The sequence below is a fragment of the Prionailurus bengalensis genome, chromosome D3 (genome assembly GCF_016509475.1).
Source record: "Prionailurus bengalensis isolate Pbe53 chromosome D3, Fcat_Pben_1.1_paternal_pri, whole genome shotgun sequence".
Classification (NCBI taxonomy): domain Eukaryota; kingdom Metazoa; phylum Chordata; class Mammalia; order Carnivora; family Felidae; genus Prionailurus; species Prionailurus bengalensis.
In genome coordinates, this window is record NC_057356.1 from 21,354,870 (window position 1) to 21,373,986 (window position 19,117).

The 19,117-nt window shown below is 57.8% G+C and overlaps 2 protein-coding genes across 15 annotated transcripts in view; one reads left to right on the top strand and one right to left on the bottom strand.

Moving 5' to 3' along the window:
* Positions 1–11,265, top strand: part of PISD (phosphatidylserine decarboxylase) — a 35,681-nt gene extending 24,416 nt beyond the window's left edge. The window contains exons 1-8 of one of the 5 annotated variants that reach the window (XM_043559196.1): positions 470–579; positions 4,754–5,002; positions 6,548–6,713; positions 8,112–8,348; positions 8,515–8,653; positions 8,858–9,004; positions 9,225–9,385; positions 9,981–11,265. In XM_043559196.1, the coding sequence (XP_043415131.1) occupies positions 4,953–5,002; positions 6,548–6,713; positions 8,112–8,348; positions 8,515–8,653; positions 8,858–9,004; positions 9,225–9,385; positions 9,981–10,205 (1,125 nt within the window). In that variant the 5' untranslated portion in view covers positions 470–579; positions 4,754–4,952 and the 3' untranslated portion in view covers positions 10,206–11,265. Of the gene's footprint in view, positions 1–469; positions 580–4,753; positions 5,060–6,547; positions 6,714–8,111; positions 8,349–8,514; positions 8,654–8,857; positions 9,005–9,224; positions 9,386–9,980 lie in introns of those variants that run through there. The other 4 variants (XM_043559197.1, XM_043559198.1, XM_043559199.1 and 1 more) reach the window with 4 other exon arrangements.
* The window catches only part of SFI1 (SFI1 centrin binding protein), a 106,279-nt gene continuing 98,376 nt past the window's right edge, over positions 11,215–19,117 (bottom strand). For 5 of the 10 annotated variants that reach the window (XM_043559190.1, XM_043559188.1, XM_043559189.1 and 2 more), the window contains 9 exons: positions 16,936–17,096; positions 16,412–16,486; positions 15,470–15,544; positions 15,169–15,345; positions 14,832–15,091; positions 13,977–14,081; positions 13,648–13,879; positions 12,078–12,409; positions 11,215–11,609 (listed from right to left, as the gene is read on the bottom strand). In XM_043559190.1, the coding sequence (XP_043415125.1) occupies positions 11,321–11,609; positions 12,078–12,409; positions 13,648–13,879; positions 13,977–14,081; positions 14,832–15,091; positions 15,169–15,345; positions 15,470–15,544; positions 16,412–16,486; positions 16,936–17,096 (1,706 nt within the window). In that variant the 3' untranslated portion in view covers positions 11,215–11,320. Of the gene's footprint in view, positions 11,610–12,077; positions 12,410–13,647; positions 13,880–13,976; positions 14,082–14,831; positions 15,092–15,168; positions 15,346–15,469; positions 15,545–16,411; positions 16,487–16,935; positions 17,097–19,117 lie in introns of those variants that run through there. The other 5 variants (XM_043559193.1, XM_043559187.1, XM_043559186.1 and 2 more) reach the window with 4 other exon arrangements.

Below are 19,117 nucleotides of genomic sequence, written 5' to 3' on the forward strand. Positions count from 1 at the left end.
GCCAGAGGGGAACTTTGCTTTTACTGAGTCTGGTCTCTTTGGGGGTCTATCCCAGATTTTGTGTGGCAGGGGATTTGTATGGTAGGAGTGTGTCTGCCTGGAGGAGGGGGAGGTGTGGAGGTGGGGGCATCCTGTGCCTTCCAGGTGGGGTGTGGGAAAGAGCCAAGGACTTAGATGCCTTTTCGAGGGCTAGAAAAGGTAGCTGGAGGTGGCTTTCTGTTCAGTCCCAGGAAGCTGGCCCTGGGTGAGGTCAGCCACACGTTGAAGCCTGGGACTGCCCAGTTTGGAGTGAGGAAGAAGAATGGCCCCCAGGCCCCGGAGGTGTCGCCGGGAAATCCCGTGACCGGGCGGGGCTGGTTCCCTGGCCGCAGCCCCTCCTCTTAAAGGGGCCCTGGGCCCGGTGGCTGGGTCTGGCCCGAGGGCGGAGCGTGACTGCTTCTGGTATCCGCCCTCCATCCCCGCCCTGGGTGGTCTGAGTGGCCAGAGCCGAGCCCCCGCCTGCCTGCCGGGGCTTCCTCTCCGAGTGGCGCCTCCTTGGGCGTCGGCGCCTGACACCCAGCGAGACCGGACTACCTGCTGGTGAGTGAGTGGAGCCCGTAGCGGGGCCGCCCTGGGTGCCGGTCGCCCCTTGGAGCTGCGGGGCCCTGGGCTGGAGAGCCCACCCCACAGTCTTCATCCCTTCACAGGCTTCTCCTGCCCACATGGTGGGTCACGGGCTGTCCTGGATGAGCTCACTTCCGCCAGGCCGGGCAGCATCTCCTGGCCCTCAGCCGGCCGGGAAAGGGAAAATGCTGGGGCTCCAAGTCCCCTCTTGCTCCGAAAGATTTCCTCAGTGACTGGCGCCAGTTAGGGAAGAAAGCTGCCCTGTTCTCAGTGGGACCTGTAGGTGTCCCCAGGGTCTCACCTGAGGGGCAGAGAGGGGGGTGACAAGCTGCCCTTCACAGAGCCCTATCCCCAAAGGAAGGTTCTTTTCCTTTCTGGGATTCTTAAATTTCTTAGAAGTCCCGTGCTGCGGGGAGGACTGTCCCCACCTCCAACCACCCTTCCCTGGCTGCTGGCTTGAAAGAAGTATCTCTGGGTCCTTCTCTTTCCTTCCTCTTCTCTTGCCCAAGGCTTCCCCAAGATGGCTCACCCGTTTCACCTGGGGAGAATCCATTTTCCCTGTTCTCTGTTTTTGAAGTTTTGTCTGCTTCTAGTCCTGGAACACAGGGAGGAAGGGTTGGTGGTCCCACCTGGACACAGCTGTTTGTGTCATGCTTCAGGTGAGCTGGGTGGGGGGCTGGGGGTGTCGGGTAGTGGCCCTGCCTTCCAAGGTGGAAGCGGGCCCAGAAAGTCAAGCAGATGAACACAGAATTTGGGGAAACGGGGACACTGAGGCTTTCTGCTGCGGCTTCAGGGGGAGTGACCCTGGCACCCAGTGAGAGTTCCGCTCAGGGAGCAAGAACAAATTTCTTAGGTTGTCTCTGGCAGGTTGTGTGCCTGGCTGCAAGGCCCTTGGTGCTCAGGGAGAGCTTGTTGGGGGGCGGGGGACAGACAGTCTGACTCCGTCCCTGTCTTCCTGACCTTGTCCAGACTCAAACCTGAATCCATCAAAGTCCAAGGGAACCTGTAGTAACTGGTAACTGGCCTGGGTTCGTCCATCTGACTTCAGTTGGAACGTTCCATTCCACTGAGGGGGTTATTGTTGCCTTCATTACAGGTTGTGAGGGGACATGGCAGCACTGGTCGGGTGTGAATACCCAGAATAGCACGTCCAGACAAAGGTGACCCCCTACCTGGTCCTGTTGGGCCGTCAAATCTTCTCATAGGGGCAGCAAGTGTCTGTGTGATTTGGGCTCTTTCAGAACTACTGACTCCACCCTGTCCCTGCTCTCTTGCCAGTGGGAGCATACCTCAGTGCTCTCAGAGTTTGGGTTTGGAAACGGAGGTGGGGTGTTGGGAGTCAGGTCTAGGGGATGAGACGACACCAGGTCTCGGGTGAAAGTGAGGCATGGTGTTTCTGAGCAGAGCAGAGTTCTGGGCCAGTGTTGCTACTATGATCTGAGCCTCGAGGGGGTGAGCAGGAGGAGTGACCCTTCCCATTTCCAGATAGCCAAACTGATAGCCACAGAGCACCTGTGACTTGCAAGGCCTCTCCCAGCTCTCAGGGTAGGGCAGCCAGGATTGCAGTAACTGGATTGTCCCCCTCCCCCACCAAAGCCTAGCTTCTGAGTTCCCCTGTTCAGTATGGCTGGTCCTTAGGCCTTGTGATAACTTTAAACTCCTACTGGTCACAGCTCACAACTCTTCTCCACAGAGTGTCCTTGAGATGGAGGAGAGAGGGAATGTAACTGTACTTCCCTTGCTTCAGGGAGTCCTGCTTTTGGGTTCCTCATCTGGGCCTGGCTCCAAGGAGCCAGAGAGTAAGAAAATTTTGGCTTGGGCTCCAAGGGTCATCGCAGGAATGGAGGGCAAGTGGGGCACCATAATGGGGAGGCCAGGAGCACTGTTGGCCTAGGAAGTGGCTCTGCCTTTGGGAAGCAGGAAGGAATGAGCCTTAGGGGAGCCCCTTTCCTCCATCCTGCAGCTTTGAGCTAGACAGAGGGTGCCAAGCCTGTTTTCTGGGGACAGGTGAATTCATGTCTGCTCCCTGGGGACCTTTTGGGGCCCATGCATGGTGATTTGGAAGAAACTTGACAGTCTGGTCCCTGACCCATTTCGGAAGAGGAGGTAGAGTGGTGGTGGAGGTAGGACTGAGGGCTCAGGTCATCCTCCTGGCCCTGTGGGGGCAGTTTCTTAGAGTCTAGGATAGCAGCAACTTGAACTGGGCCCCCTTGAGCACCGTGCACTGCAGGAGGAAGGGTGAAGGCCCAGTTTACTGTGGTGGGCCGTGAGGCCTGGCCAAGTCCCTGCACTGGGGGCCCTGGGGTAAATGAAATGGCAGAGGCATACACAGGAATCTGTTTTTGAGGACCTGAGGTTTTGGGTCTAGCTAGGTTTGTCTGTGGGCTCCAGCATGTGCCTTTCTGGCAGCATGCTGCAGTGGTCACTGCCCCATCTGGTAACATAGTGGGGGAAATAGGCAGGTTGAGACTGGGGTCCCCATCCTCTTCCACAAGGCCTCACTGGCCTCACCGGAAATCCTGTGCACTCAGTCTGAGCTTTCTCGAGTGGGGGCAAGAGCCTTGTCCTAGAAGTCAAGCACTTCAAGCACTGTGCCTAGTCCTGACTGCCTGTCACCCATTTGGGCCTGGGGAGCTGACAGGAGGCCATTGTGGGGCCCCATTGCCTGGTGGGCCATGGAGGGGTGGGGTGTGTGCTCAGTACATGGGTGATATAGTTGAAGTGACCTGTCACAGATGGGAAAGTTAGGAGGCTCAGAATGGGTGAGGGATAGACACAGTGGTGTCCATGGGTCCCGGGGCCTGGCCCTTAGGTCAGAGGAGGCTCCTGTGCGTATCCGCTTCTGGCTGAGACCAGGTGCCCACCCATAGTGAGCTGTCCTGCCACTCAGGTGAGTGGCCTGGGGATGATCTCTGCTGGAGGGGTCTGGGTCTGGGGTGGCCAGGCCTTGCCACTTCCTTGGTCAGGGCTGGAAATCCATGCTTACTTTCGGATGTTACTCAACCTGTGCTGGCTCCCACTGCACACTACACTCCGAGGGATTTGACTCGCCAGGGACTGGCATTTTCACCTCTGGCTGAGGTGCCTTTGCCAGGGCATCAGACATTCACCCTTGTGTGGGTGGAGCCGGGTCTGAGTGGGGCCTCTTGTTCTGTTGTGAGTCAGTTGGCTGTGCGGGGGTCACCATTTGGCCTGGGACTGCGCTGGAGCAAGCAGGTGGCCCAGCTTGGGGACAGAGTGGGTGGAGGGCAGGGGCCTGTGTCCGAGGCCTCAGGCCCCCACTGCTTCCCAAGCAGGTGTGACCAGTGCCCGTCTTCACGATAGCCCCAACCTCTAAGCTGCGCCCAGTGAGCCACAGGACCCAACTGAGCTGGGAAGCAGCCCACCAGCCACCAGCTGACCTCTGCTGGGTCAGCTTTCTGCCTTGGGAGCTTCTTTCAGGGCCTGCATCTCTGCGTCTAAAGATGGTGGCAAGTGCCTGTCCTCTGTAGCCTGCAGTTGGGATTGGAGGCCAGGCTGGTTGGGTCCTTGACTATCCCTGGGCTCAGACAGCAACGACTGTGGAATGTTTGCTCTCCTTTCCTATTATCTGTGAGGGCCTGTGGGCGTGTCCTCCCAGATCACCAGGCAGGGCCAGAGTGCTGTCCACAGCAAAGATCCGAGTGAGGGGCTGGTTTGGGCTTCAGTCCTGGTTGGTTTTCCCTCAGATCACGTCATGAGTGTGCTAATCTGCTGAGGAGGCCTTGGGGGGGTCTGTGCCGGGATGGGAGGCTCTGACGCCTGGCTGTGGGGGGCTGGTGAGAGAGCTGGAGCAGGTCAGGTTTCCAGCGTCTGACCCCCACCCACCGTGTCTCTCTTGTCTTCCCGCTCCCTCATTCCTCAGATGCTGTTTTGTCACCTGAATGGAAAATGGGTCAGGTCCTGGTGAGGGAGGGGCCGCTCGAGCTGCAGACAGGCCGACGCTGGGTGCCCGCCTGGAGCACAGGGCTCAGATTCCAAGCTTGTGCTTCTTGCTCCCACAGGCGCCTGGTCCCTTCTCTGGCATTAGCTCGCTGCGCTGGAGGGGGCAGGTGGCCCAGCCTGGGGACAGAGTGGGTGGAGGGCAGGGGCTTGTGTCCGAGGCCTCAGGCCCCCACTGCTTCCCAAGCAGGTGTGACCAGTGCCTGTCTTCACGATAGCCCCAACCTCTAAGCTGCGCCCAGTGAACCACAGGACCCAACTGAGCTGGGAAGCGGCCCACCAGCCACGAGGCAGCCAGCCCGAGGAGTGGTGACAGCGCAGGAGCTCCTGGCTGGGGGGAAGGGAGGAAGGAGGAGAAACAAAGGCGAGTGTGCCTGGCGCCGCCCACCATGTGTCAGTCAGAGGCTCGGCGAGGACCGGAGCTCCGAGCAGCGAAATGGTGAGATGCTGCCGGCCGCGTCCTAACCTCACTGTGCCCCGCCACGACCTCCGGAAGGTCAGAGTTCACGTCCAGCGGCCCCGAGGTGGAGGTGGCGGCAGGGGGCAGGGGGATCAGCCCCCGAGGCTGGAGGGGCCCGGCCCGGGGGGCCTGAGTCGGAGAGCCCGCTTCAGGTACCTGGGGAGGCAGAGCGGGCTGGTGGCCTAGTGTCTGCTGCTCCCTAATTGCTGCTCCCAGGCCCCCACCCCCAGGCGCTCCCCACCCTGCTCTGGAGAGGTGCCACTCTTCTAGGATTGGTCCCTGGGCTTCTGCAGTGATCAGGGCGGGTGGGGGAAGCCCTGGGGACAGCAGGAGTTTGTACAGCTTTGTTTGGCCCTATTACCTTCCTGAACCTTTTGAAAACACAGTGGGGTGGGGTGGGGTGGGAGAGAATGAACGCAGGGAGTCTGGTGAGCTGTGGAAAGAAGCATCTTCCATTGCCATCATTGAATAGCAGGTGCCCGGCCATCAGCTTGGCTCTCCATTTTTTTCTTTTTGGTATCAGCTGAGATGCCTCTTTGTTCCTTGGTTTGTTCAGCAACATGGGGGGCAGAGGACATGGCATCTCTGAGAGTGGATGGGAGCCTTAGATTATCCAGTTGAATGCAGTCTTTTTGCAAATGAGGAAACTTAGGCCTGGGGACACTCTCAGAGCGGGTGGGAAGGTGGTCTTCTGATGGCTGCACTGGGGCTTCAGGAACATTTTCTAGTGCTTAGGCATGAGACCAGGGGACTTGGGTGTCCCTGTTGTGTCTCAGGAGGCCAGGGTTCTGGTGAAAAGGCCCACCCAGCCTCAGATCCCCGCAAGGCTGAGCCTGTGCTGAATGCACTGAATTTGGGCTTTGTTGAAAGGAGGGGTTTGGCTGAGGTGTGTGACCCCGGCAGACCTGGGAGGTGGTCTCAGGGTTTCTGGTGAGGTTCCCCCCACCAACCTCTGGGTCTGTTTTGGAGAACCTGATGTGATGTAGAAAGATCAGGCAGGTGGATGGAGCTGTAGCTGTTAGGGGTGTGCGTGCGGGCAGGTACACGTTCATGGGTGTTTTCTTTTGGGGTCTTGCCAGGCCCAATCCCTTAATTTATCTGATGAGGAAACAAGAAGCCCAGAGCCTTGAAGAGATTTTCCCAGATCCTGCAGTGCAATGGTAGCCGTAGCTCCCCGCTGCTCTGTGCTTCTGCACTGTTGGGGCTCCAGATCAGACTGTCTTCCTGGCACCTCTGTGGGCAGAGCTGGCCCCAGGATTTGGGGGCTGTGAGGCAGGCTGTGCACCCCGTCTTCCCCATGCTGCCCCTGATTCCTAGTCCTCCTAAGCTGGTAGGCAGGTGGGTGAGACTGGGATGTGAGTCTGCCGACCAGAGGCAGCTGAGCCCCCAACTCAGAATGGGCTTGTGTTGAGGGGCCATGGCAGTGCTGCTGGACTCCATAGAGAGGCAAGCTTGCTGAGGGTGGGGTGGGGCCTCCCAGACCCTGACTGCTGACCTGGCTGTGCGCGGACATCTGCTCTGCAGGTTGCACTTCCCCCAGCTGGCACTGAGGCGGAGGCTGGGACAGTTGAGCTGTATGTCCAGACCTGCCCTGAAACTGCGCTCCTGGCCCCTGACGGTCCTCTACTACCTCCTGCCCTTCGGTGCCCTCAGACCGCTCAGCCGGGTGGGATGGAGGCCCGTGAGCAGGGTAAGTGTGCAGACTGCTGGCCTGGTCGTCCTGGGCGCAGGCCTGAGGTTGGGACCCAGGACACGGAAACAGAGAAGGAAACAGTTGTCAGATTAGAGGTGATGGTGTGGGTGCTGAGCCCCCTGGTTGGTCATCTTGACAGGCGAGTTGGTTGGGAAGGCCAGGCTGGTTGGTGGCCCTGAGGGCTTGCTGTGCACCGCCTGTTTTCCTTGCCTGCATTTGTGCCATTTAGGGGCTCTGTTTCTGAGAGGAACCCACACTGGGCATTCAGAAAATGGTGTCTGATTCCCTGGGTTCAGGTAGAAGAGAGCTCAGAGGTGATTTTGAGAAGAATGTGAATCAATTGCAGGATGCCAGAGGGTGATTCAGGAAGGCTGGTGCCTGTCTGGGCCCCTTAGGGTGTGGATGCCTTTGAGGATGTGGGAGCCCCAGGCAGAGCTGGATGAGGGAGCGACCTGGCCACCATTCCCTAGAGGGCCGGCTCTCTTGCCCTGGGCTCTCTGGGCAGGCTGACCCCAAGTAGGGCACCCTATGCTGAGATGGGCACATCAGCTGTGAGGAGTTTGGGGAGCCATTAGCTCAGTGCACTGTAGAGGTGTTTAAAGTTGGAATGAAATTATACTTACACCGTGGGGACTTGGTGTCTAGGTCGGGCTGACAGGCAGCAGCTGCCAATTAGAGGCAGGTCCCACTGTGGCAGTGGCACCTGGGGTTTAAGAGGCGCTCCCCTTCCAGGTCGCCTGGCCCTGGGAGTTTGGCCCGCGGTGCCAACAGAGACAGCTGGGGCCGATTCCCCTGTGCCTCGGGGCAGCAGCCCCAGGTGCAGACAGCTTTGTGGACCAGTCTCTCACAGTAGAGTGCCTCGGAGCTCAGGCGGGCTGGGTAGGGCGCAGCTGTGTCCGGGGGTGCTTGCCGGCTGGGGTGGGGGTGACAGTGATACAGCGCATCCTCATATGAAAGTCCCCGACCTTGTGCAGGCCATATTCCCTCCGCTTTCTGTTTGGACCAGAATGTGTGCTTTGGGCTGTAAACTTTCGCCTGCACCCAGGGTCCTGCCCCTTTCTGCCACAGCGTCTCTGTGCAGGTATCAGAGCCATTTATGCCCCTCCTTTCCTTAAGAAGTGAGACTGTGCTGGCCAGTCTCTCCTGGGGACCAGGGCAGTTGCTGTTAGACCTGTGTATGAAATGACTGAAATACTGAGTTTAGGTCACTGTGTCACAGTCTCGGCCAGTATTTGGTCTGTGAGAGTATTTGGGAAGCTCAGTCTGGTTCCTAGTAGGAAACAACCACATCACAAAGCCATCGCGGGTGCCCAGGTGGCCAGAGGTGGTGGCTGACTGGGGGGTGGCAGGGGGCACGCAGGGCGGCCCACTCATCTGCCTATCTGTGGCCTGCAGGTGGCCCTGTACAAGTCAGTGCCAACGCGCCTGCTGTCGCGGGCCTGGGGCCGCCTCAACCAGGTCGAGCTGCCGCACTGGCTGCGCAGGCCTGTGTACAGCCTGTATATCTGGACCTTCGGGGTAAACATGAAGGAGGCCGCCGTGGAGGACCTGCACCACTACCGCAACCTCAGCGAGTTCTTCCGGCGCAAGCTGAAGCCGCAGGCCCGGCCCGTGTGTGGCCTGCACAGCGTGGTGAGGCCCAATCCTGCCCTCCACTCCTCCCTCCAGAAACGGCATTGTCACCTGTGTCTTTGGGAACCAGTCCCGGCAGCCTCCACTGGTGGCCCATGGGTACTCCTCTCAGGCTAGGGGAGTCCCCCTGCCTCCCTTAGTGGCAAGCCTTTCTCTGCCCTTTCAGATCAGCCCATCAGATGGGAAGATCCTGAACTTTGGGCAGGTGAAGAACTGCGAAGTGGAGCAGGTGAAGGGGGTCACCTACTCGCTGGAGTCGTTCCTGGGTCCACGCATCTCCACAGAGGACCTGCCCTTCCCTCCAGGTGGGTTGGTGCCTGGTGGTGGCCCCCACGGCCCTGCTGCAGCAGTGCTGGGCTGGGTGTCCGGGAGAAGGACATGAATGGGTTGGGGAGGGAAGGGCCAGGAATCACTGTGTGGAGCTTCATGGCATCCCTGGAGCCCACGTCCAGACTACACAGGCTCAGGTGCTTGTCTGAGAGCCTGGCCCTCGTGTCTGCCCCCCACAGCTACCCCCTGCGGCTCCTTCAGGAACCAGCTGGTCACTCGAGAAGGCAATGAGCTCTACCACTGTGTCATCTACCTGGCCCCCGGGGACTACCACTGCTTCCATTCTCCCACTGACTGGACCGTTTCCCACCGGCGCCACTTCCCAGGTTGGCCAGAGCCTCCCGCTTTTTGGTGTTAAGGGACCGGGGCTCCACATTTGGGGTGCTGAGGTGGGGAGGTGACTGCTTTAGTCTGGCCGGATGTGGGCAGCAAGGTGCAGCCTGGGGTCTAGCCCACTCTGCATTTGGAATGATATGGGTGGACATGAGACTCTGGGAGGCTGGTCTTCTTGCTGGGTGGGGAATAACAGTGTCCCTAACCCCACAGGCTCCCTGATGTCCGTGAACCCCGGCATGGCCCGCTGGATCAAAGAGCTCTTTTGCCACAATGAACGGGTGGTCCTCACTGGGGACTGGAAACACGGCTTCTTCTCGCTGACGGCCGTGGGGGCCACCAATGTGGGCTCTATACGCATCTACTTTGACCGGGTAAGCAGAGCCAGGCCCAAGGGCTGGGCCACTTGGAGTTCCCCCACCTCCTCTTCCATGCAGCCAGATCTATTGGGACTGTAAGTTCTAGATGGGCCCCTGCTAGGCCTGGCTCTGCTGAGCAGCTGCCCTGAGGAGGGGCTGGGTCCTGGGCTCCTGCTCTGCCAGCCCCAACCCCAGATGTGCTGCCACTTGCTCGTCTGGAGGTGGTTAGAGAGGGAGGGGGTTAACCTCCCAGCCCGCACTTTGTTTCTGCTGGGAACCCAGCAAGAACATTGAGCTCAGGGTGAGGCGTGCTGCTTGGAGGCTGAGCGTGTGAGAGGGTGGCCACTGCCTGTCCTTCCCCGGGAGCTGCCTTTCTTGGTGTCAGCTTGTGACCGCCTCACCCACCCTGGATGCTGGAGGAGAGTTGGGTCTGATTCCTCTATGTCTTTCTGGGTCCCAGTTCACAGCTGATACTGGGGACTGTGGTTAGACCTGGCCCATCAAGTCACTGTCCCTAGCTCCCTTTCCAGTCTGGGTTGGGGACAGGCAGCAGAGGTATGTTCCGAGTCCAGGAGCAGACTCCACATGCTGTGCCTCTGGCCTCCCACAGGACCTGCACACAAATAGCCCGCGCTATAGCAAGGGTTCCTACAATGACTTCAGCTTCGTGACGCATGCCAACAAGGAGGGCATCCCCATGCGCAAGGGAGAGCACCTGGGCGAGTTCAACCTGGGCTCTACCATCGTGCTCATCTTCGAGGCCCCCAAGGACTTCAACTTTAAGCTGAAAGCTGGACAGAAGATTCGGTTTGGGGAGGCTCTGGGCTCCCTCTAGAGCCTCTCTCCTGGTGGTGGCTACTGTGGGAGCTTTTTCAAACAAACAGGAGGGTCTTTTAGAGGGGAGCCTCCGCGGCTGGTCAGGGAGGGGTCTCAGGGCTGTGGAGTCTGACCAGGCAGGACCTGGGTGACTAGTTTCTGCTGTCCCAGAGATGTAGATGAGGTCAGAGCCCCTGTTGACCCTGAACCTATGTGGTCCCCTCTTCCCACTCTAAAGAGAAAGAACATGTAGGCCAAGATGATCTCAAATTCCCTTTTGGAGATTTTTTTAATCTGTATAAACTGGAGACCCTATGTCTCCTGGCTGGGTGTTCAGTTGGTCTTGGTTTCTGTTGTAAGACAGAAGTGGTTATGTATCCCCAGCACTGCTTTTTGGCCTCCCCTTCTGCCTTTCCTGCACTGACTGGGCTGTGCTGCCCCCAGAGCAGGGCCATGTGGCCTTTAACACAACTGCTTTCTGTTCCCAATTCATCCCACCCTGCTTGTTCGGGAAAAGCTGTCTCTCTGCACTTGTGGCTGAATGCATCATCCTGGACTCTGCCAGCGTCTTCTGAGGGGGTCTAATGGCATGGCGCTTAGCAGGTCCCATTGAGTGACCTTCCGGAGCTGGCAAGTCCTCTTTCCAGTAAGCAAGACCAGTTACTGAATCCCCTGAACGGTGTCCAAAGTGAATGGACAGGCAGGCAGGGGTGACCTATGGGGGCCAGGGGAGAGCTTGTCCCCCACTCATATCCAGACCCACATAAAACATGGTAAGTCGCTGCTGTTGATTCAGGGGCTTGTGTTGGAAGCAGAGGAGGAGCCTTGGTGTATTGGGAGGGGGCGGGTCCGTGCCTACCACACCTGTCCCCAGGTAACAGGTACACAATCCTTAGGGAGCCACCGACAGTGGGACCAGGGTTCAGGTTTCCTGGGGACGCTGTGAATTTCTCCTGCAGGAGAAGCCATTTGAACTCTTTCAACTGTATCAGTAGCACAGTATTTTTGTATGAAAAGTGGGAGACTTCTGAACAGTAATTCATTTAATTGCAACATTTTGAAATAAAAAATAAAACTCATTGCAGCTTTGCGTTCTGTTCCTGGAGGTGGGCTGAGGCCTCCCTGGGGCAATGACTAGCACAGAGCCCGCCGCAGGGCCTGGACGCGGGCGATGCAGGAACGAATGGGTTGGCGTTGGGCCTGGAGCTCAGAGACCAGCTGCTGGATCTGCAACTCCACCTGGGGGACGGGAGGCGGAGCTGAGACAAAGCACAGCCAAGGGAGCTGTCCCAGGGCTGCCTGGGGTCTCACCTCCTGCAGTTCTTCCTGCACCTGCTGCTCTGCTTCATGGTCCTCAGGCCTGGGCTCCTCCTGGCTCAGTTCCAGCCACCGGCGCAGGCTTCTGGCTTGCCGCTGGCAGGACCTGAGGGAGTGAGACATCTGCTGCCAGCCTGGCCAGGCCCTTGGCAGTGCCTCCAGCTAGGGAAGCAGCACATCTGCTACTTCTGGTTGGGGCAGGGAGGGTTCTGTTCCTCTGTCAGCTTCCACCACCAGCTCAGGCAACTCAGGTGGGCCCTGGTGGAACTCCTCCCCGTCCCTGTTCCTGGGCGTGGGGGGAGACAGGCTCTGGACCTGGATCACAGACAAGACAGGAGAGCCCCCTGTGCGCAGGCCTGTCTTTTCTGCACCTTGATCGTCACAGTCACTGGACTGCTGGCCTCGCACTTGACTTAGGTGGAAAGTTTTGCTCCCTTTTATCCCACAGGTGAGGCAGACCTGAGCTGGACTGAGGGACAAAGGTGCCACGTGTGGGGGGTGGGCACAGGCAAAACACCCCAAGGAACCTGGCAGCCAGTTCTGGGGACACGGCTGGGGTTTTTCTGGGTCTTACGAGAGGTTCTGCTTCATGGTCTGGTAGTCCTGCAGTTGCTGCTGGATGCCCTCAAGCTCGGCCTCCAGGTCAGTATGGCCCATGGTAACAGGAGAATAAGCTTGATCTTGGTCACCCTCCCGGCTACGCCACGGCTGGATGGAGGGATTCCGGGCAGGGGCCTGAGCGCTCACAGTGTGGACAGGCCTTAGGCACACACCTGTGCCTGCAGAGCCTGGCCCGGGCCCAGTGCCTGTGAAGTCCCCAGGAAGCAGCAGGTGGGGGTGGGGGACACTGGCTGCAGATGGAGAGGCCTGGGGCACAAGCCCAGGGGTGATGGGCTGTGTAGATGCCTGTAAAGAGAGGACAGATGAGCAGGAAGGAAGGCTGGGGAGGGGCACCCAGGCTACCCACTGCAGGGGTATGGGGAGGTGAGGCCACAGGACTTGACCTAGCCAGCTCACCTAGTCTGGCCCTGGCTCTGCCCCTTTCTTTAGGACCTGATAGGAGGACGTCCCACAAGCAGCTCAAGGAACACCACACCTGTGCAGGCCAGTCCCGCCCCTTCCCCAGAGCCTGGCTCTTTACCTCCCCAAGCAGCCGTTTTACCCTCACCTCACTCTGAGCGGCGATCCTGCGCTTCAGGGAGAAAAGTGGTCAAAGGCAACTATCCTCGTCAGACCCCACACCTTCCGTTCCTTTCTGGTGACGACTGACCAGCTCTCTTCGGGCACCAACTCTGGGGGGTGTCCCAACCCTGCTGCCGTCTCCTCCGTTACCAAGCACTGGGACCTTCTCTACCACCTGGCCATCCCTGCCCAGACTCTTCACTTGTATGTCACATGCCCTCAGGAGCCTCTGCCCCTTTCCTCCCAGGTGACCTCTTTAGGTCCCAAGGGTTTACCTTCACCTTATGTGGACTGAGTTTTGCTCTCCAGCCCTGACCACACCCAGAATCTTGTTGCTTTATCTCAGATTTGACAGGTTTAAGATAAACTCTTCAGGCTTTACCCCAAATGGGCTCCCTACCCCCATTTCCCTCTTTCAGTAAAAGAACTCGTTTTTCCTGGAGTTACTCAAGCCAGAAACCCAGGAGCCATCCTGGATTCCCTCCTCACCCTTATCAAACCCATCGGAGCATCAGAGCAGGTCCTGCCTAGTCTGCCTCCCACGATGGGCTCTGCCCACAGCCACCACCTGATCTTGGCTCCCAGCACCTTCCGCTGGGCCACGGGAACACAGCAGCCAACAGGCCCCCACCATTTCCTACTTTCCTTAAAATCCAGACATTCCCCCAGGGCCTGCAAGACCCTCCGTGATCTGCAGTGTCTTCATCTATGTCTGGGGCTCTTTGGTCTCTACCTCTAGGATAGAAGCTTCACAAGGGGGGCCTTAGCAGCCTTTCCATACTGTGTCCCTAGGACAGGGACACCTACACTTGGTGAATGCATGAGTGGCCTCGCTGCATCCTCCTGAGCTGGCAGTGCTCTGGAAGCAGTGAGTACAGCTCCGGCTACAGCACCGAGCATATGAGGAAGAGCACTGAAGGCCAGACCAAAGAATGAGACCCCAGGTGACCAGGAGGACTTACCCTGGCAGGTGCTTCCACCCCACATGGCATGAAGGAGGAAGGGGGCAGCAGTTCTGGGCCCATATTCAATGTGGGGGGCAACTTTGGGCCAGGGTGACTTGGTAGGGTCTTGGGCTGGGGCAGGGGGCTGCCTGGGACCAGTGCTGTCCAGGCCTCTGGCAGGCAAGGCGTCATCAGGGAAGGGCCCGCTGGCTGGGTCACACCTGGGTTACACTCCCACGGTGCCTCAGGCCTACGCAGAGGGAGGGGCAGGAGGTGGTCAGGCCACAGTACCCTCCTGAGGACCAGGAGGGAAAGGGGGCCACTCACCCTAGGACCATAAAACATACCCTGGTCTCCCAAGGGTGCGACACCCCAGGGGCCCCTGGCTCTGCACGGGCTCCAGCAGGAAATGTGGGCGTCGAGGCTGCTTTCTTGCCAAGCGGGCAGCATTGCTGGGAAGAAACACAGGCCTGTTCCTCTAGGCTGCTTGGGGCACCCAGTCTGACCCCTCCAATCTTACAGGGAGACTGAGGGCCAGAGAAGGAGAGGCTCTTGCCCAAGGTAAGCGGTGAACCAGAAGTGATCCTGGGCCATATAGTACTTTCAGTAATTCCAATGAAGTGAGCCTGACGACGTGGGGATGCCTCACCCACATCATCTCACTTGACCTCTATAGCAACTTGGTGCTCCTCCCACATCAGAGTGGGATCAGGCTCATCATGGTCAGACCCTATCAGGGCTGGGAGTAAGGGAGGCAGAGAGGACTGAGGCTCAGTCCAGTACCCAAACCCCCCCCCCTCGCCCCCACCACAGGTAACCTCTCTGCCAGGCTCAGGTAGTGCTGGTCACTTGGAGCCGGTGTGCAGGAATGGGCCAGGTCACAAGCGGTAGGGTTTCCGAGAGGGAGCCCATTTCTCAGCTGTACGTGGAGAAGCAGGGAGACGGGAAGGTCTGGGGGCACAAGGGCGGGGCTGCCCTACAGCCTATATTCCTTTTCCTAAAACTACATGTTCTCTCCCCCATGCTCTGCAGGAACAGAGGATGCGGTCCTGTCAGTTGGGACCCAATGGGAATGGGAGGGATGTGACAGGATTCTACTGGAGAGGGGTCCAAGCAGCTCAGCCATGACCTCCCTCCTGTACAGTCCAAGCCTCTGCCCAGACAGGAAGAAAGGAGGACGAGGTGAGGGTTGGGCTACTCACAGCTCTAGAAGTTGGGAGTCTCCAGCAGCCAGGGCCAAGCTGCCCAGAGTTCCCCGTGACTGAGGATCTCGTGTCCTCTTGGCCTCCAGGGCGGCATCCCCAGCCCCAGCAGCAACACAGGTGGAAAGGGGATGGTCAAATGTCACTCTCCTGCTGGGCATGGTGGATGTCAGGAGCTGAGGCTCCCTGCCCTGGCCCAGAACCTTCTGTTTCCACAGCATGGCACAGCGATGGACCACACGGTGGAGACTGTGGGCCGCCTGCAACAGGCCTCTGGTCAGGTCATGCCTGGTCCTGCCTGTTCCCCAGGAGAAGGGGTGGAGGACCCAGGGCTCACCTGCACCTGCTGCTGGGCATGCAGCTGCTGCCGGAAGGCCTGCATGCTGGCTGCAAACCGTAAGAGGCGTGTGGCACCTTCCTGAAGGAGCTGCTGGTGGTAGGCCTGAACAGCTCGCTCCAGTCGCGCCTTCTTTCTCCTCCTTTCCAGTACCAAGCCCAGCCACGCGGCCCACACCTCCAGGGAAAGGAGATGAGGCCCAGTTCACCTTGCTTAAGCCTCCCCCTGGAGGTGTGCCCTCCTTTGAGGCATGGCCCTCTCCTGGAGAGGCAGGGGCAGTGGGGTGTGGAGCCCCCCTTACCTTTGCCTGTAGTGAGAAGGACCAGAACCACAAGGCCCGGGCCGTGCCCCGCTGCTCTCGCTTCCTGTTCGCCAGCTAGGGGTCAAAAAGAGGACTATGGAAGTTTAGCCTTTAAGGAGGCTGCCCTGACCACAGCGTCCTGGTCACTCTGAGACCCTTTTCTCGCTGCCCTCCTTCCATTAGAAAGGGCCCAGTGCTGGTGGGCCAAGGAGTGATCCTTTGGGAAGAACAAAGGCAAAAAGCTCCTAGGGAAGGGAGCAGCTTGGGGCGGTGTGCTGGGCTCACCAGATACCTGCACATGAAGGTTTGCTGGGCATGATGCAATCCTGCCTGGTGTTTTATCAAGTCCTTGGGAAAGACATGCATTTCATGTTAATTTTTTGGATATTACCCCTGAAATATTTTCTAATGTGACACTGTAGAAATCAGGCCCTGAAGTGACTTGAGCTTGTACAGGTCACAGGTAGAAGAAGTGGCAGTGCTAGGAAATGATTAAGGTTGGAGGGGCCCTAGGACGAGGGTAGAATTAAAAATGTTAAATGTGGGGGTGCCCAGCTGGCTCCAGTCAGTAGAGTGTGAGACTTTTTTAATTTTTTTAATGCTATTAATATTTTTTTTGAAAGAGAAACAGAGTACAAGTGGGAGAGGGGCAGACAGAGAGGGAGACAGAATCTGAAGCAGGTCCCAGGCTCTGAGCTGTCAACATAGAGCCCGATGCGGGGCTCAAACTCACGAAATGCAAGATCAAGACCTGAGCCGAAGTCGGATGCTTAACCGAGGCACCCAGGCACCTCAGAGCATGCAACACTTGATCTCAGGGTCATGAGTTCAAGCCCCACATTGAGTGTACAGATTACTTAAATGAAAATAATAATTTTAAAAAAGTTAAACATGGGCTTGGGAGGCAGTGGGAAGGGGAAGGGGCTTCTTGCTGGCTCCCACCTGTTGTTTCCATTGGCGGAAGTAGGCCCGGCTAAGAGTCTGGGCCAGGAGCTGGGCACCCTGCCTCTGCAGGAGCTGGGAAGAGAGCAGACAAAAGCAATCAGGGCCCTGTATCACAAACACCTGGGTGCAGCCAGAGGGTGAAAGGCTCTGGGCCCAAGTGAATTGTCCTCCCATCCCCAGGAAGAGGAGTTCTGGAGGAAGCCAAGGGCCTCCCATACCAGGCATGGGTGTCTACGGGACTCTGGAGGTCTCCCAGCTCTGATATCCCATGTTTCAGAATGAATCAGATCTCTCTGCTGGGCTATCTTCTGCCTGGGGGAGACCCGACCCTGAAACTGGTTTCCCTCAGTCTTCTCAGAAAGGCTCTGGTAATCTTGTGCCTACAGGATCCCAACTACCCAGCACCCATCCTGGTAGTCGTGGGTTCTACAGAAAGGCCCTCCTTTTCCCCAGATGGTTGTCTCCCAACCTGGAGCACCCCCTCTGTACAGCGGCACGTGGGGAGCTGCCGCCTGCCTCACCCGCTTCCTGACACAGCCCAGATGGTGCACCTTCCACTGGGCCATGGCCTGCAGCAGCAGCCACCGGTGGTGATGCCCAGCTGCCCTCTCGAGCTGGGCTCTCCGCTGGGCTGCCCTCTGGCCTCGGTCCCGCCAGCGCTGAAACCAGGTCCTGAGACATCCTAAGGCAGATCTGAGTCAGAGTTTGCTCTTTTGGAGGGTTTCTACGGACAACTCTGCAATGGTGGAAATTCAGAGAGCAGAAAAGGTCGTGTGGGGGTGGAACTGGGGCGTCAGCTGTACTCAGTAAAACCTCCAAATGCAGACAGTGGCCACTCTGAGGACAGCTCTGGCCACCTTCAGTGGCTGTGAGCACCCTGGAGGCCGGGACCAGGTCTGCTGTTTACTGCAAGGGCCTTCCAGAGCCACCAGCCTGTCCACAGCAGCCACGGGTCTGCAGCACCCCTGTGGAGTGTCCTCAGGATGCTGCCGGGGGTGTGGATAAGACCTTTGCCTCGGTCTGAGGGAGTGGGGCGCCATGACTCAATTTTGCCCGGGGGGAAACAAAGGCTTGGTCCAGGCAGCTCAAGCCAGGCACAGTGTCTGCTGGGCCATGTCCTCTGCCACTGTGGGCACTGCAGGCAGGCAGAGGCTACATAATGCATTTTGTTTATGTCACCAGATTCTCCCTTGAGGGAGCAAGCACTTTCTTCTGTTTTTTGTTTTTATTTTTTTCTTTCAGGTTTTTCCCTTTTCTTAGGCCCTGAGAGAAGTTTCTTTTAGAGACAACAGAAGAGGGTTGGTACCAGGGAACTGATGCCAAGATGGGGTGTCCTCTGGGACTTGCTGGAGAGGGCAGGGAAGGAGGATTCACACGCCTGGAGGTGAGCATTAGTACCAAGTGCTGATACGTGCTGGGTACTGCTTCAAGTGTGCCTATTGTGTCTCACTGAACCCACAGGACCACCCCAAGAGGCAGGTACTATTACTCCCATTTTACAGATGGAGAAACTGAGGCTCAAAGAATACTTGGCGAGGTCACACAGCCAGCATCTGACCCCGCCTGTACTAGGCATTCTGTTGAATGTGTTTTATGACACCTTGCCCTGAGTTCATCCTCCCCCAGCACTGGGCCCCATCCTTGGGCTGCCAAGGTGTGCCTGAGACCCGAGGCCTTAACTAAGCCCAAAAATGGTTCCACAGGTACTGTGTGCATCTGCAGTTTGCTGAGAGCACAGCGTCTTGTCACGTGGACTCCCAAATCCTTTGTGCCACCTGTAATGGCCCCATGCAGGGCCCACCACACGGTGTCACTCCCTTCTACGGAAACTGCCTGCCCCTTGGCCCTGCAGAGAAGCAGCTTCAGGCTGCACCCCATGCCTGTCACCTCTAACACCCACCGTGACCACTTGGGCCGAGTGTGGATGCCTGACCCACACTGGCACTGACAAGGCCTCTGCAGCCCTTGATGCCAAAGCTCTGTCCAAATAGAGGCCAAGGGATGAGCTGAGCCCCTCAGCTTCTTTTTTGGAGTGAACTGGAAACGCAGCACTGGTTTCTGGGGTGAAGGGCAGTGTGAGGACATAGAGAAGCACATTAGGGGTGGAGCAGGTGTGGGATGTTTGACCCCAGGGTTCTGCCCAGAGGAAAGCAGAGATCTGTGTTTATCAACACAACCAAAGTCAGAACCCAACCAAAGTTGATCAATTTTTGTCCTGAAGCAAACCTACAACTTGATCTGTTTTCCCTATGGTCTGATTTAAACCATTTCCATTTGTTTTCACTTCCAGTTGTATCTTCATTTACTCTAAGCACTGGTTTTCCCCTCAGAGTGCTGGATACCCCACTTCAGGGACATGGATCTCAGTTTCCCTGCATCTCATCTCTGCTTCTGTCTGGACCATCTACTCCAGGCCTTTTATAGAAGGTATTCAGACTGCCCAAGGCCACTGCTCCCTAAACATACAAGGAAGCAGGATCCTATGTGATGGGGCTGACCTGAGAAGCAGCCAGCCCCTGGAACGACTTTCCAATTGAAACCACCCCACCTTTGACCCCTCTTTAAGAATTAGATTTTTGGGTACCTGGATGGCTCAGTCAGTTAAGCATCCAACTCTTGATTTTAGCTCAGGTCAGGATCTCATGCTTCGTGAGTTTGAGCCCTGCGTTGGGCTCTGTACTGACAATGTGGAGCCTGCTTGGG